The 14,558-nt window shown below is 39.2% G+C and overlaps 1 protein-coding gene across 2 annotated transcripts in view; it reads left to right on the top strand.

Annotated features, from left to right (window-relative positions):
* Positions 1 to 14,558, top strand: part of GSK3B (glycogen synthase kinase 3 beta) — a 149,551-nt gene that overhangs the window by 80,062 nt on the left and 54,931 nt on the right. For both annotated transcript variants that reach the window (XM_064722516.1, XM_064722527.1), the window contains exons 3-4: positions 400 to 483; positions 12,938 to 13,048. In XM_064722516.1, coding sequence (XP_064578586.1) covers positions 400 to 483; positions 12,938 to 13,048 — 195 coding nt within the window. The remainder of the gene's footprint in view (positions 1 to 399; positions 484 to 12,937; positions 13,049 to 14,558) is intronic.

Here is a 14,558-nt window from a genome sequence, read left to right as displayed (position 1 = left end):
ATTTTTACAGTATTCAAATGGGATAGGCTTCCTGTCCTTCTGGTTGATATATTGTAGTATCATAAGATCGGAGGAAAAAAAAGAAAAGTTAATGTCTTCTTGCCTTTTACCACTGACCCTTTGGAAATGCAAATAGGTAATTTTTAGGAAAGCAAATAGGAATTACTTGATGGATTTTTGGATGTTTATTTTAGAGAGAAAATGTAGTCAAAGGTGGCAATATTCTCAATAATAGAGCAATTGCAATAAATACTAATAAACATGTGAAAGCTGTTGCATTTCCAACTTACTTGTTCTTTGGTTTGTCAACTTCTATATCTGTATGTTAAAATGTTCACGATGGTACCTTACCTTTTCCACAGAAAGTTTTCCTAATTGTTTGCTTTTCTCTTGTTTCAGAACAGAGAGCTCCAGATTATGAGAAAGTTGGATCATTGTAACATTGTCCGATTGCGTTATTTCTTCTACTCTAGTGGAGAGAAGGTAAGAACAAAAAACAGGAATGTGTCCTGGTAATTGTCTGGGATATAACTGGATTGTGTGAATGTATGGAGGCAGGAATGTGAAGATATCAGACATTTACTACTGAGCAAACTCTGAAATGGTGCCCAGCAGGTCATACAGGAGCAGATGTTTTTCAGTATAGAAGTGTGTGGTCGATAAGGAGTAGTGTTACACTAAAAATACAGCAAGGCTGCCATAGATTTGCATATGCACTGCCTCTTTCTTAATCTAGTGGATCACAGCTGGGCTTTGTGTTCTAGCACTACCTTTCTATCTGTGCAGATATATGTGTTTTCTAGGATTCAGTGTTAAGCACTTTAGATTTAAAGGATTTATTGACTTTTCCCAGAACCAGTCTTTGTATGCTTCTGCCTCCCTTCCTTGTGCATCTGTTCCAGGTGCAGGCTGAGTTTCAGAGCCTGAGGAAGGAGGAATGTATGATCATGTGATTGTATCAATTGTCAGAATGTTTGCTCCAGAAGAAAGAGCAAATAGCTGGCTTTAATAACTCTCAAGAAGTAGATACTGACATTTGTTTTCGTTCAGTCCGGGTTTAAAAGTTCCTGGGTTTTTTTAAGAAGGGGTTACAGGGTTTAGTTTTAATGTGAAATTATAATGTATTCCTTATCTAAGTGTGTATCAGCATTTTACAAATCATAGGAGAATTCAGGATGAAATGGACTTCAAGATATTGATCCAACCTTATCCTTAAAGCAGGATCATCCACAGAGTAAAAGCAGAGTCATTGTGGTCTATGTGGGAGTTAATGAAAGCTGTGAGGTTGGGAAATGTGCTAGATGACCTTCTGAATTTTCTCTGATCTTTCTATATATCAAATATTTATATAATTTATAGAAATGCTGCAATTTTTTTCATTTTTTAAGGCAGATTGCATCCTTAGCTGTCTTCAGATGGTGATACACTTGTCCACAGAGCTATAAAGGGCTGTGTATGAGAGCTGATAGCTACTGGCAGGTTGTTAGCTGCAGGTTCATGAAGTGGGTCAGCAGACTGGGAGAGGCAGCCCAACCCTTTCATGGTCTTTGGAGCCAGAAATGGAGCTGATGTCTCCAGGATAAGTTGCTTTTGTCGTGTGCTGTGCACAGGGAGATAACTGGAGGAGATCTGCTGTTACCTGAGAGGTGTTTTGTGGCGGACCTGGCCCTGTATCTTGCCTGTGTCTATAGAGAGCCTGCAAAACTACAGCATTCAAGAAGAAATATAATTTAGGGGTTTAATTTTTTTTCTCAACCTTCCCTTTCCTTCCTCACTCTTGGATGGTGCTACCAAGCATTTTCAGCTCTATGTGTTTTGTTGGTAGTGCAGTGTTGTTTTTTTAAGCTGTATTTTGTTCGTAAACAGAAATGCTTCAAGCAGCAGGAGTACAAAAAGGAAAATGCTGTGAAGGAGGGCTTGGGTTTGGGATTTTTTGTTGGTGGTTTGGTTGTGATTTTTAGAACAGCCTGTAACTTCAGTGAAGTAGAATTTCCTGGACAGATGAGACAGCTGCCTTATCTAATGGCTTTCAAAAACCTGCAAACAGTGGAATGTTAAAACTGCTCCGAACACTGTCCCAGGAGCTTTTGTGTTACAGTAACTTGAGAAAAACTCTTTTGGAAATCTTTAAATGAAATTGAGCTTGAGACTGGATTTTCCGTTCTGCTGTTTCAACTCTTCGTGGCTGATTTTTGGCAGCACTAATGTAGCTTTTAAAAATGTCTCTATCCATGGCCAATGAATCTTGATGCTTCAGTGAGAAGTTCTCTTTCATGTTACTTTCTGCTCCTTGGTCTTCATGCCTCTGCTCTGTGCCTTTGAGATCCCACTGCTTCCCTGTTGCAAAATAGGGCAAATGGGAAGCAGTCCCTGGAGCCAGCACACACCCAGCAGAACATCAGCAGTGTAATGCTGCAGTTCAGGTTGCAAGGTCTCTTGCAGTTCAGTACAAAATGACACATAATTGGCTTGCAAGTGTTTCCATGTAGGTGGCAGCATGTGAAGGTAACTCCTGGATGGCGTGCGTGACTCCTGCCCATTCTTGCAGCTCTCAGGAAACACCTGCAGGAGAAGCTGTAGCAAACACAAGCTGAGTGTTAGCACAGCAGCTTGCCACAGCTTTTCCTCCTTGGACTCTGGGGTATGACAGGTTGCTGCTCTTGCCTTGTAGCAGACTGGTTCTCTGCTAGGAGGAGAGGGGCTGGAGTTTGTTTGGGAAAAGCTCTAGACAGAAGCAGGTTGGTGTTCTCAAGTTGGTGTGGGAAGGAAGGAGAACGTTTCTTATCATGCTTCTGTCAGTTTTGGGAAGCAATAGCATCTTTTCCTTCATATTTCCCTGATAATCACACTGTCTGTGGGGTGGAAAAGGAGAAAAGTGTAATGTCCCATCTGGTAACCAGGAAGGATGTTTAGGAAGCAGTTGCAGATACAGATGGTATGTCCCCACAGGTTTATATAAACTGATTATTGAAGGCAAGTCCAATGGGAAGAGTAATATAAAAATCCAGATTGTATAGCAGAAAATGTGGTGGTGTAGTGATGAGTTGGGCTTGCAATTGTTGACAGTCTTTGTGAAGAACTTGATGATCCTCTGCCATTAATCTGTGTGTGTGATAATTAACTCACGTCTAGCAGCAATGGGAAAGTCTCAGAGGTAACTGCTATACTGCTGCTGTCATTAATTAGATTTTGATACTTTTATATATCAAGCATTCTTTTGCATAAATGTTTTTATGCCACTGTATACTCCATCTGTTTATGTTGCTTGGACTTCTCCCTTCTTCCCTGGTGCTTGACACCGGCATCCCTAAGCCCAGAGACTTCTTTTTCTGGATGGGTTTGGGTTTTTTTTGTTTGCTTGTTTGGTTTTTCTGTTTGTTTTGTGAGGGCTTTTTTTGTTGTTATTGTTTTTCTTTGGTTGGGTTGAGTTTTTTGTTGTTGTTGGGGTTTTTTTGTGGGGGTGTTTTCAAGAAGCTTAAATCTGACTTAATTTAGATATACTTCAAAGGATTTCTCCAGATCTAGTCAGACTGACACTCTTTGAAAGCCATGAGCCTAACAATCACTTTAGTTCATTTCAATTGCTGGGTATTTTTAGACACTGAGGAACCTTAAAACGGGCTTCATTCTAGCAAAACAGGAGGTTTCCTTCTTGATTGGAAAACTGGAAAAGTATCAAATAGAAAAACAAGTCTGAAAAACACTTGCTGGTACAACCATTCCTTAGCTGTGTCCAAGTTGTGGCACTAGTTTGTAGAGATTTGGAGTTCTCCATTAACTGTTTCTGCAGGCTATGTGGAACTGGTTGAAGGGTTTGAGCTCCCTATCTTTTCTTTTTTCTTGTGATGAGCTCTCATTTTTATTTCTCCCATTTGCTTAAACTTCTTTCCTTCTTTTGACAAAAGCCATCAAGCCTTAGCAGCATGAAAAATTGTGCATCAAACATGGCTTTGACTGATTTCTTCTCCTTTCTTTTCTGTGACTGGGTGACTCCCTCTTGCCTGAGCATCTTTGAAATGATTTTGCCTTTATATAGCAAAGTGTATGTGTGTGTATATATATATATATAAACACATATTTATACCTTTATGTATATATATAGATATAAAAAGTTGTTCTGAGTAGTAAGTATTAATTATGTTTGACTAATAATTTCTAGCCTAAAAGAGCTCATGGAAGGTACATAATTTATATTAAGATGACAGTTGACAGGCTTGGCATTCAAGTTGCCTCTATAAGCTCTTTCCTCCTCTATTCATTCTTTTTGAAAGTTTACATACATTTGTCAGACCTGTTGGATAGCCAGTTTTTTCAAAAGCCTCTTCCTTAATGAATTTGTCAGAGTAGATTCTGACTTTTTCTTCTTTTGAGGCTGTATGAGATATCTGATAGCAGGGCACTGACTTCCATAGCTGCAATGTGCTTTTCAGTAATCTAAAATGTGTAATTATATCTGGTGGAATGAGCCAGAGGGAAAGAAAATACAACCAAATAATGGGTTGAATGGTGTATGAAAGCTTCTTCTTCTGAAAGTAGTCACAAGACTTTTCCATGCTGTATTTATACTTTTCTAGGTAATTCTTAGAGAAAATGAGCAGGATTTTAGGACTAGCCAGCTCCACTATTTGATAGCTTTGGTATTATGCCTTAGGATAAGATCTTGAACAAGATGCCTGGTTTTTCTGTCAGCTTTCCACTGCACATCAGAGAGTATTAGGAAGGCATATATTTCAGGGTTGATTTTTGCTACATTTCCTTAATTTCAGGAACTGCTTTACATTTAGCATGATACAAAAATGTAGGTCTTGATTTACTTTTGTGGAGGGGCAAGTCTTGCCACTTGTTCTTTCTAGCCTAATTCTGCTGAGAACCTTTCAAGCCATATTCCAAGGCAGGGCAAGCATGAATATAGGAAATTATTCCTCTGACTCCTTTGCTAGGAGTATTCCCTGATGTTTTATAGAATGACCTAACTTCTTAAATCAGTGGCTGTCAAGTAAAATTACTCAGCTGTGTAAAACCTGAAATGAGTTCCTAATTCTGCCTTTTTTATCCCTCTCTATTTTTGGTTAGATCTTTGTGGCATATCATAACTGTCAGTTTTTCTTGTATGGATACTTTAGAGTGTTGAATAGACTGATTGATCCATACCTTTGTCCAAAAGAGGATGAAAAGTTACTGAAGTGATTTGTTTCTGCATCAAATCAAAGTAAATACGATTTTTGTTGAGTAATTGCACCTGTAGTTGTGTCCTTTAGTTTTTCCTTTTAAAGGTGGCTTAGTATTCAGAGGAGTTAAAGCAAAAATGGAAGCACAGAGAGATCACAAACAGGCAAAATGCTGACACTTTTTTGGAGGCTGAGCTGGCCCTTCTGCATGCTCTAATTGATGTCAGGTCTTATTTAGCCTTAGCTATAAGGGCATGTAGCCAGAAGTCCATGAAGACTCAGGATGGAAATTTACTCCCACAGACTTAGGCTGAAGTTTAAAATAAACATGCAGGAGATACATGTTGAGCTGCATCTATAAGCTTCTGTGTACTGTCTCATGGGCTTTGGCAGCACTGGATTAAATGGCAATGAAGTCTGGAACAAGGGGGCAACTGATTTGCAAGTTAAATCCCTGTCATATCCTTTTCCTTCAGAGAGGCATGAACATCACCGTTATTTCTTGCAGGAGTGTTCTGATGAGTCCTCATGTAAGAACCATGCATTCTGTTCCTGTTAAAATGGGAACTATTTGGTTTCTTAATTGAACTTAAAAGAAAGAATAAAAAGAAGTTACTGCATAAAAAGGGCAATTACCAGAGCCTTGAGTCCAATTTTGCTCTGATAGTCTATGTGGATGTTTTGCACCAGCCTAGTAATGTGCTGAAGGGCCATCACTAGAGATGAATTTAGTAACTACCATTCATACAGTCCCTGGCAGATCTTGTGTGTTGTCAACAAAGAAGCAATTAATGCCAATTATGAGGAGTTTTGTGATGTTGGTATCTCTGTAGTCCTTGCCTGGGGCCTGCCAAGCTCATTTCAAAAAGGGCACCAGTCACCATATAATGATTATCAGTTACTGCTGTTAGGAGTCACAACAGGCTGGGAATTTCCTTCATTGTAGTTATGAGCAGTTTCTGGTTTTGAGTGGGTTTTGTTATTAGAAGTAGCAGTTTTGTCTGCCTGTGGTAGGGCTTCACAAGAGTGGAGTAGGCAGCAGTGGCTAGATCCTTAGTGTGGGAGGTGCATGCAGTGAAAATAGGAAGCTCAGAGATTTCTCTCTAGGCCAGTGAGCCCTCCAGTGCATCTGGTTGGTCGCTCTTCTGTTCTTGAGTCATTCCTCTGCCAGCTCCAGCTCCTGCTCTCATCTTCCCAGTGTTGGATGTCCATTAGGAAGGCAGCTTGTGGTGTTTGTCCTGAGGCAGACATGTAGTTTGAACCATTATTGTGTATTGTCTTGTCTAGCTTTTTGTCATGGATGTATCCTGATTCAGAAATTCATACTCACTCTGGAAGGTAGTGAACAGTCAAGAAAACAGGTGGGTCTCCAAAGGCTCTGCTTTTTGTTTCACCACGAGGTGTGCAGGACAGTCCAGTGATTCAAACATCATCTGTTCATTTTCATCTTCCAGCAGACCTATGGCAACAGTTTATGGCACAGTGAGCCCCTGTTTGGGAGCTGGGGTTCAGACATCCCCAGATCACTTATGTCAAAGAGGATAGCTCAGTCCTGCCTTTTAGATGTTGGGCAGATGTTTCCAACTTCATAGAAATTCTCCTTGGAAGTACGTCTGTAAGCTTAAGGAATTCACAGGGCATAAAATAGACAACAATCATCAGGGATTCCCAAATTATTTTAATGTGTCACCTTTTCCTTTACAGTAGCTGTTCTTTAGATGGGAAGACAAGTCAGAAAATGTCTTTTTTTTATTCTGATAAAGAATATCTTAGTGCATCACCTAAGAACCTCTACTCTTTCAGTGATCAAAGGTAGATAATATCAACCAGCTGGCTTTAAACAAGACCCAACAAAGTTCTTAAATACCAATTTCTTAAATACTAATTTTATTGGGAGGGTTGGCTTCTGGCCTTATGCTGCCATCACAGCTTACCCACTTGGCAGTTCATACCTACCTAACATGACTGTGTTTTGCTGAAGAGTAATGAGCATTACAGAGCAGTTTGCTGAGTTTTGTCAAGTAGGAATAGGAACAGAACTTTTGGTACAGATCTCAGTTCTCAAACTCAGTCATGAAGAGCGAGGGATTTGAAAAGAAGATACTTTGCCCAATATTTGCAGTAGTATTAGAAAGTATTGGTATCTTTATGAACACTGAAGTTGAGTCTTCAACTGTTCTTACACCCTGCATTTATCTGTGTGAAACTGCAACTGTATCTCTGGGCTTATGCTCCCTTTTCTTTGGTGGCAGCCCAAGCTCTGTTTTGAAATAGATGTGGTTGTAAACTGCAAGTAAAAACAGGCACACGTGGCCACTGGATGTCACCATTCCTTCATACAAATAAGGTCAGCTAGCAAATATTGTGCATTTTCAAATATTTCTTGAGTATCATGTCTACTCAGTAGTTAGGGCAGGAAGGCTGCAAATTTTTGCTTTGTCTTTGAAAGTGTGTCCAAAGTCTTTGTATCCTTAATGTACAATGTCAGCCTTCAAGATAAGGAGGGTGGGTCTCTCATGGTGCTTGATAAAGGAGTGTGAAGTGTGTGCTGGTTGTGGCTTTAAGAAAAGTAAAATAACATTTTTTTGAATCTAGGGCAAAAACTGTGACTTTGAACTTTGTGTATTGTCTAAATCTAGATGCCTGCATCAGGGTGAAGGGCATATTTTACCTCATGTTGACACTCCAGTGTTCAAATAATGCACTCTCAAAAAAGGCATATCTGCATGAAATGCTGAAAGGCATTTTCTTGCTTTCAACTCAAAAGTAAATCCCTCAGGTGCTTTCTGACAGAACCCTTGCATTGCTGCATCCTGTCACTAACTGCTCCGTGCAGCACCTACCTCTGAAACATCAGTGGGGTGCTGTCATATCCTAAATAAAAAATCCTCCTGGATCAACTGATTGGTTTATTTACCTCATACAGCCCTAATACTGAAGCCTTGGGGTAATTTTAAAAATGAGAAGTACATTTTGGAGGCATATTACTTAATTTTAGGTGCATTGCTTGTCTGTGTGCATTTAGCTTGAGTAGGCATATGAAGTGAGTTTCTTCAGAGTGCAATTCCACATTTATTTCTCCTAATGCAAAGTTAGCTTAAGAAACTCCTGTGTTGTTCATGTCTTCTCAGTTATGCTCATACAGCTGATCAGGTGGAGTCCATCAAAAACAAGCAAAAACCCATCCCAAACCACACCAGAACCACTGTCACACTGTTACTGATTTGCCAGGAGATGAAAACTGAAATGAGCATGTTCACCACTTTTCCCAAATGCTCAGCAGTAAATATGGTCACCCTAAAGAAAGAGCACCCAGAATAGTTTCTTGACCTTTTTACCCTATTACTTGATGTTCAGAGAAGTTTTCCTGAGATTCCACTTAGGCCTTGACAGTTCAGGAGTACTTCCAATGTCTTACTAGATGCTGGCATATTATCAGAGTAAGAATTTTCTTTTTGCTATTAGTTTGGTGTTTGGCATATATGACCTCCCTAGCTTATGTCATCATGGTGGTAAATAGGGGAAATAGTTGGATTGTGACTGGCTTAATGTTGGTTGCTACTTTATATGTGCATGTTGTAAATGTAGTGTGTCTGATAAATGAAAACAAAAGCTTGTAGGAACCACTTTGGATCAATTTGAGGTTTGTCAAGGTAGGGGATGATCACAGACAAGCAATATTTTAACTATCACTGCAAGGCACAATCTAGAAAAGTGAATCTTTGAATTCAATAGCCTTTGCTTTGTTTTAATTCAATAGCTGTTTCTTTATATTGGCCTCAAGCACAACTGGAGGATGCTTTAAACAGATTACTTCTGTGGACTGAAAGAGACAAGAGTTTTAAAAAGGAGTTTGACACCTCCAGCCTTTCCTTTTTCAGTAAGGCAGTGTTTTCAATTTTACTCAGTCCTCAGCCACACTGTGTGTAATACCCATATACTTTCATCCTGTTTTGTCTCCAATTTCTGGCACAAGAAAAAGAATGAAGTTGCTAAAATGTTTTGGCTCTTGTGTTCTTGTCTTTCTCATGCCTCTTATTATGGTACAGGTTGCATGAGTATTTAGTTGCATTAAGTATTTCTCACCAAAGTGAAGCAGTGCCTGAATTGGTGCTTCTTGAGAGTTGCAGAGCAATTTGATGGCAAAGCACTGATTATTTTGCTATGGCTCGTTTTGGAGCAGTCTTTGTCAACTGAGGATTCATCTGCCAAGTGACAAAAAGCAGCTTCTAGCACTTGATGCTGGTACATGAACCGCATTGCTGAAGTCAAAATCGTAATGAAATACTTTTGATTCTGGGTTTCAGGATCTGGTGTTCTGCCCTTCCCCTTTTTTATTTTGAACTGTATATGGTCGTAATCTTAGCAGTAAGCACAGGAGAATAAAAGTACACTTGACCTGCAACAGAAGGCTAGTAAGCCCAAGGTCTTTAAGGAAAAGTGAGTTATTTAATGACATCTTGTGTTTGCTTTCTGTATTTCGTACGCTGCAGCTTCTCTGGTCTTTTCTGTTCTCTGTAGGTAATTTCAGACATGCTTGTGACAGTCAGGTTACCTTGTTTTGTTCCCAGAGCAGCAGTTTTGAAACAGCAGTATGGAAAGAAGTCACTTGTGGAATATGTGGTGAGGTTCCCTGTAATGGAAAGATAAGCCTTGATCGTCCCAGTTGATCCTCAAGCAGTTGCCCTCATTTGGCAAGCTCTTTGAGCTAACCCTGTTTCCTACTGCAGTGCATCTGGGTCACTGGAAAAATATGTGTTTAGGAGGAATGCATGAGGTAGGCAAACCAGGTTACATCATGCTCAGAGCTTGTCAGGCCATGACTGCTTCCTAGCTTGTCCTGAATCTTGTTCAGGGGAATCCAGGTAACTTGGGTATTATTTTCATCCAGTTCATGCTCACTGAGAAGGATCAGGGCTCGTGTAAAATCTTTCCTGTATGTTTGTCAGACCAGTGCCAGATGACATCAGGAGGATGTCACTCAAAACACCTGGATAGTCTTTAATTCATTATAGCAGTCATTAAGAGAACCTCTGGAGTCAGTTGTGTGTGGCAGGGGTAGAGTTTGCCATTTATAGCTGCATATTGGAGTTCTGGGTCCCTCAAGTGGTACATCAAAACTTGATAGTTGATGGGGGGAAAGGTGTTCTTGTGCCTTTGTGTTCTGTGTGATCCACATTTACACAGGAGCAGCACCGCACAAAACTCACGCTGTTTGTTCAGGTACTGCAGGATGGCATCAAAACTCAGAAGTGAAGCCTTCATCTCTAAAGATGCAAATGCCTCAAGGTTTTTTGTGCTTGTGTCATGATATTGAATTGGTCCCATTTTTAATAGCATGTAAAATTAGAAATAAAAACGGAGGCGCTGAAAGCAAAGATTATATGAGCTAGAGAGTAGTTCTGTAGTTCTAAAGAGTCACTGCTGTGAAGTAGTGTAGACAGGGTTTATTGATCATATGTTTTACTGTTTTACATGTGTCCTTTTGTTTGTATTATGAGAGGATTATAAAATCACTATAATTTAATTTTTACTCATTTTTTTCCTCTAATCTCTCATGTAAATCTTTTGGATACATGAAACATGAATACTTGGATCAAAGTCACCAACCTCAGTAACCGTACTCGGTGAAGTGATTTGTCACCAGTAAGACTTTCCCATCCTCTGAGAGGCAGACATTTAGCATATTCATCAGGTTGTACCTACACTGAAGCAAACAGCATTCATATTCATGTGACTGTTTTCTCTCATGGTTTACAGATTGCCTTACCAGCATAAGCTAACTTTGAATTTTTTAGGACATTTATTTTTGGTATTTTATAACTAAACCTTGAAAGCTCTGACCTAAGAAGAGGCGGTGGATGAATTTTATTGGCTTGAAGTGAGAGTCAGGGAAAGAAGAACTTTCCTTGCTGCAGGAAAAGTGCTAAAACACAAGTGGTTTTGGTTTTTTTTCCCCTTGCATATATTTGCACGTCTGTGGAGTTCCAGAGCTGTCTGGTATTTCCTCTTCACTGCTGGTAGTTGTCCCTTCTCATCCATTTCAAAAATTTTCTTCTCCCCAGATTGGTCCCCAGAAGCCTTCCCATTGTTCCCAGTTCCTGGAATGGCACTGGGAGAGGCACCAGCATAGGCAGGGTCTTGGAGGCTGCTCCTTGTCTATGTTTGAGAAGTATGATAAGACCAGATAGATATAAGTTGGTGGGCCATTGTCATTTGCTTGGTGCTGTGCTATTGCCACTGTCATTTAAGCAATGATATTAAGAAAAGAGCTTTTTTTGTAGGGAAGAACGACATAGGCAGGGCCATGCAAGGTGACTTGGTCTATTAGGAGGTATTGGTAAGAGCTATTAAAATGTCCTGAAAATACAAGCCTTTATTGTCAAATAAGGGTGAGCAGAGATCTTGAATTCTGAGCCTTTAAAAACACACAAAGCCAGCAGTTCCCTGCATATGTGTTCAAGCTGTGTATTTCTCTGTATGTTAGCATGTACCAGACTGCTGCTCTTTGCTGTGGCAGGACAGCAGAGCCCTGTGAGGGAAGCACACCTCACTTTGTGCTTTAAGTGCTGGGTCAAGTCACAGTAGAGTAGTATTAAATTGCTGTAGCTAGATGAGGTTTAGGTTCAGGTGTTAAGATGTAGATAGCCAGTGCATCTTCTGACAAGGGCCTCCAGTTGAAGACCTGGGAGCTCTGTGCTGTTTCCATCTGTATAGATTCTCTGTGTATTGTCTTTCTCTATAGAAAGTTCTAGGTGATAAAATAACAGGCACAGGAGAGATTACTTCTAGTTACTTCACTAGCTCTCAAAATAATTTTTTATGCTGAATTAATTGATTTTACCCATTCCCCAACATTAGATGTATTCACAATTCTGGTAGGATTTGCACTGAAGACTGCATTAAAATATCAGAAGTCTCTTTAAGACCTGTTTCACTGCTGAAAATTCTCAGTTTTGCAGTTAGGCACTATATGATTATAGTACTTTGTCGTTTAAGTCCTCTTTGTTCCTTCTTTCCTTTGCTAATGTATAATAAGGTGCTTTATTATGTAACAAAGTACCTTATTATAAGGCTACTTTTGTTGTTTCTCTGTGTTATGTTCACATGAACTTCTAGCTTAATCCTAGATATTAAAAATTATACTTGAGACTTTGGTTTTGGCTTGTTCTCTTTTGTAAAGAATAAGTTCATATGTTTAAGTTGGAAATAACTGGGACATAGAAATACCTGCAAACAGAAAGGTTACAAATTTTAACACTGGCTTACTGTATACAAATGGTTAATGTGTGTTAATCTCTTAATAGCTGGGAATTCAGTAAGATCAAAGTAACATTTCTAAAAGATGAAGGTTGTTTGAACTTTTTTGATGTGTTGTTGTTGGGGGCTGAATTTTGAGCTTTTAAATTTGCACTTCTTGGGTTTTGGCAGGTAAGGGACTAATGAGTTAATAGGCTGTTTTAACTTATTATGCAGATGTTACCTTGAAATACTCTCCTAATGAAAATATTGACTGGGCAGAACAATTATATCCTTGTCTCCATTTATAATCAGAAAATATCTTACACAGGAGACCAGAACAATAACATGACCTTAAACATCAGTTTGACAAAAGTATGAATGCACAAGTACAAAGCCTAAATAGTTCCGTGGTAAAGATGGGACTTCATATGTCCACAGCTTTCTCATCTTTTAGGTTGCTCTTAACACTTTGTACTTCATGCCTCAAATCTAGTGCTGATTTACTTGTTTTCTTTATTCTCTTTCAGAAAGATGAGGTGTACCTCAACTTGGTGCTGGACTATGTTCCTGAAACAGTATACAGAGTTGCCAGACATTATAGTCGGGCCAAACAGACACTCCCTATGATTTATGTCAAGGTAGGTAACTGACAGATGTGGTTAGGTGAAGCAAGATAGTACAGAAATACACTGTGGATACTCTTTTCTGACATAATAGTAAATCTTCAGAAATTTTTAGAAGCAAATAGATCTTGCGGCAAGAAAAAAATTTAGAATTACTTGTTGTTATTGTGAAGGAAGAATAGAGGGTTGAGACTTAAACACTCCCAATTTCTGACCTTACAGAAATCTTGGAATGGGCTGGGGATACAGAGTGTGGGGGGAGTGTTTTGTTTTTGATGCAGCTTGGACAGAGACTGAGACCGGCCAGATTAGCAGCTTTCAGTTTCCTGAGAAGGTGAAGGCATAATAGAACAAAGGTCAGGAACTGAAAGAGGATGTCAGGAGGATGTTCTCTAATCTGTTATCTTCCCCTTTTCCTGGCATATGAGTAAGAGTTCATGTGCTTTTGTTGTGGTCATGAAAGGCACGTTTTTATTTCTACTTGAAGCTCATTGGCTTATGTCTTCAAAAGCTACATGGGGTAAGGTGCTTGTATGCACATTTCAAAAACTTATTCAAGTTGTATACATCTTTTACACAGGAGTTAAAGTAAATAACATTTCTCATTTGCTGTCCAACATGGGACCCATCTGTGGCCTCATAGTTCTGTTTCCTATATTGTGGTGAGCACAATCCGTACACTAGTGAATGATGATGTTTTCACATGGCATTAACTTGTTAACATGGCACACAGGTAATATTTAATGGAAATTACCAACAAAATTTCCTGATGCATATTGATTTCTCCAGACACCTCCTTAAAAGTGTAATGCTTAATGTAAGGGCTGGCTTAAGAAAAAACTTCATTTTGGCTGAAAGAAGATGAAAGTTTCAAAGGTGAAAGCTACAAATAGTAATTATTTCAATAATGAAGTGTTGTGCCATAACAACATGCATAAATTGTAAACAGCATGTCTCTGCAATAGGCATTATGTTTACCTGATTTTTAAGAAAGGACAGAAATTTATCATCCAGCAGGCTTCAAGGTCTCACTTTGGTCTGTTGGTGGAACATCATGTCCTCAGATTATATGCTCCCCAAAATCTGTAGGCTTGGCTTTTGGTAACTTGTTTATATATCTTTTGTTAGTGTTCTTGCCCTATTTGTTCTCGTTGTGGGAACTTGAGAAAATTGTTCTTCCTTACACTTTCAGAGAAAAATCTGCTTCAACTCTTTCATCTTGCAGGATGCCTGGAACTTCCTGTTCCAGGTAGTCTGGAAAGCTATTCTTATTTTTCTGGCAAGGCTTTTATATAATCCTGTATTTAAAAAGATCATGTTGCCTTAATGTCATTAAAGATTTTGCAATTTTCCAGGCATCTTGGCTACACAAAGGTCAGATCATACCTATTTGTTCACTTCTAATGGATAACTAGGCAGGCAGAGAGCTGCTTTTCCCTGAGTAACAAAGAAACTTAAAGCTGCACAGAAGCTGCTCTAGTAATCTTCTGGTTAATTTTTATGTGTAATTTCTAACCTGCTGTAA

The sequence above is a fragment of the Zonotrichia leucophrys genome, chromosome 1 (genome assembly GCF_028769735.1).
Source record: "Zonotrichia leucophrys gambelii isolate GWCS_2022_RI chromosome 1, RI_Zleu_2.0, whole genome shotgun sequence".
Taxonomy (NCBI): domain Eukaryota; kingdom Metazoa; phylum Chordata; class Aves; order Passeriformes; family Passerellidae; genus Zonotrichia; species Zonotrichia leucophrys.
The sequence above is the reverse complement of the archived record's forward strand: the minus strand, read 5'-3'. Positions and strand labels throughout refer to the sequence as shown.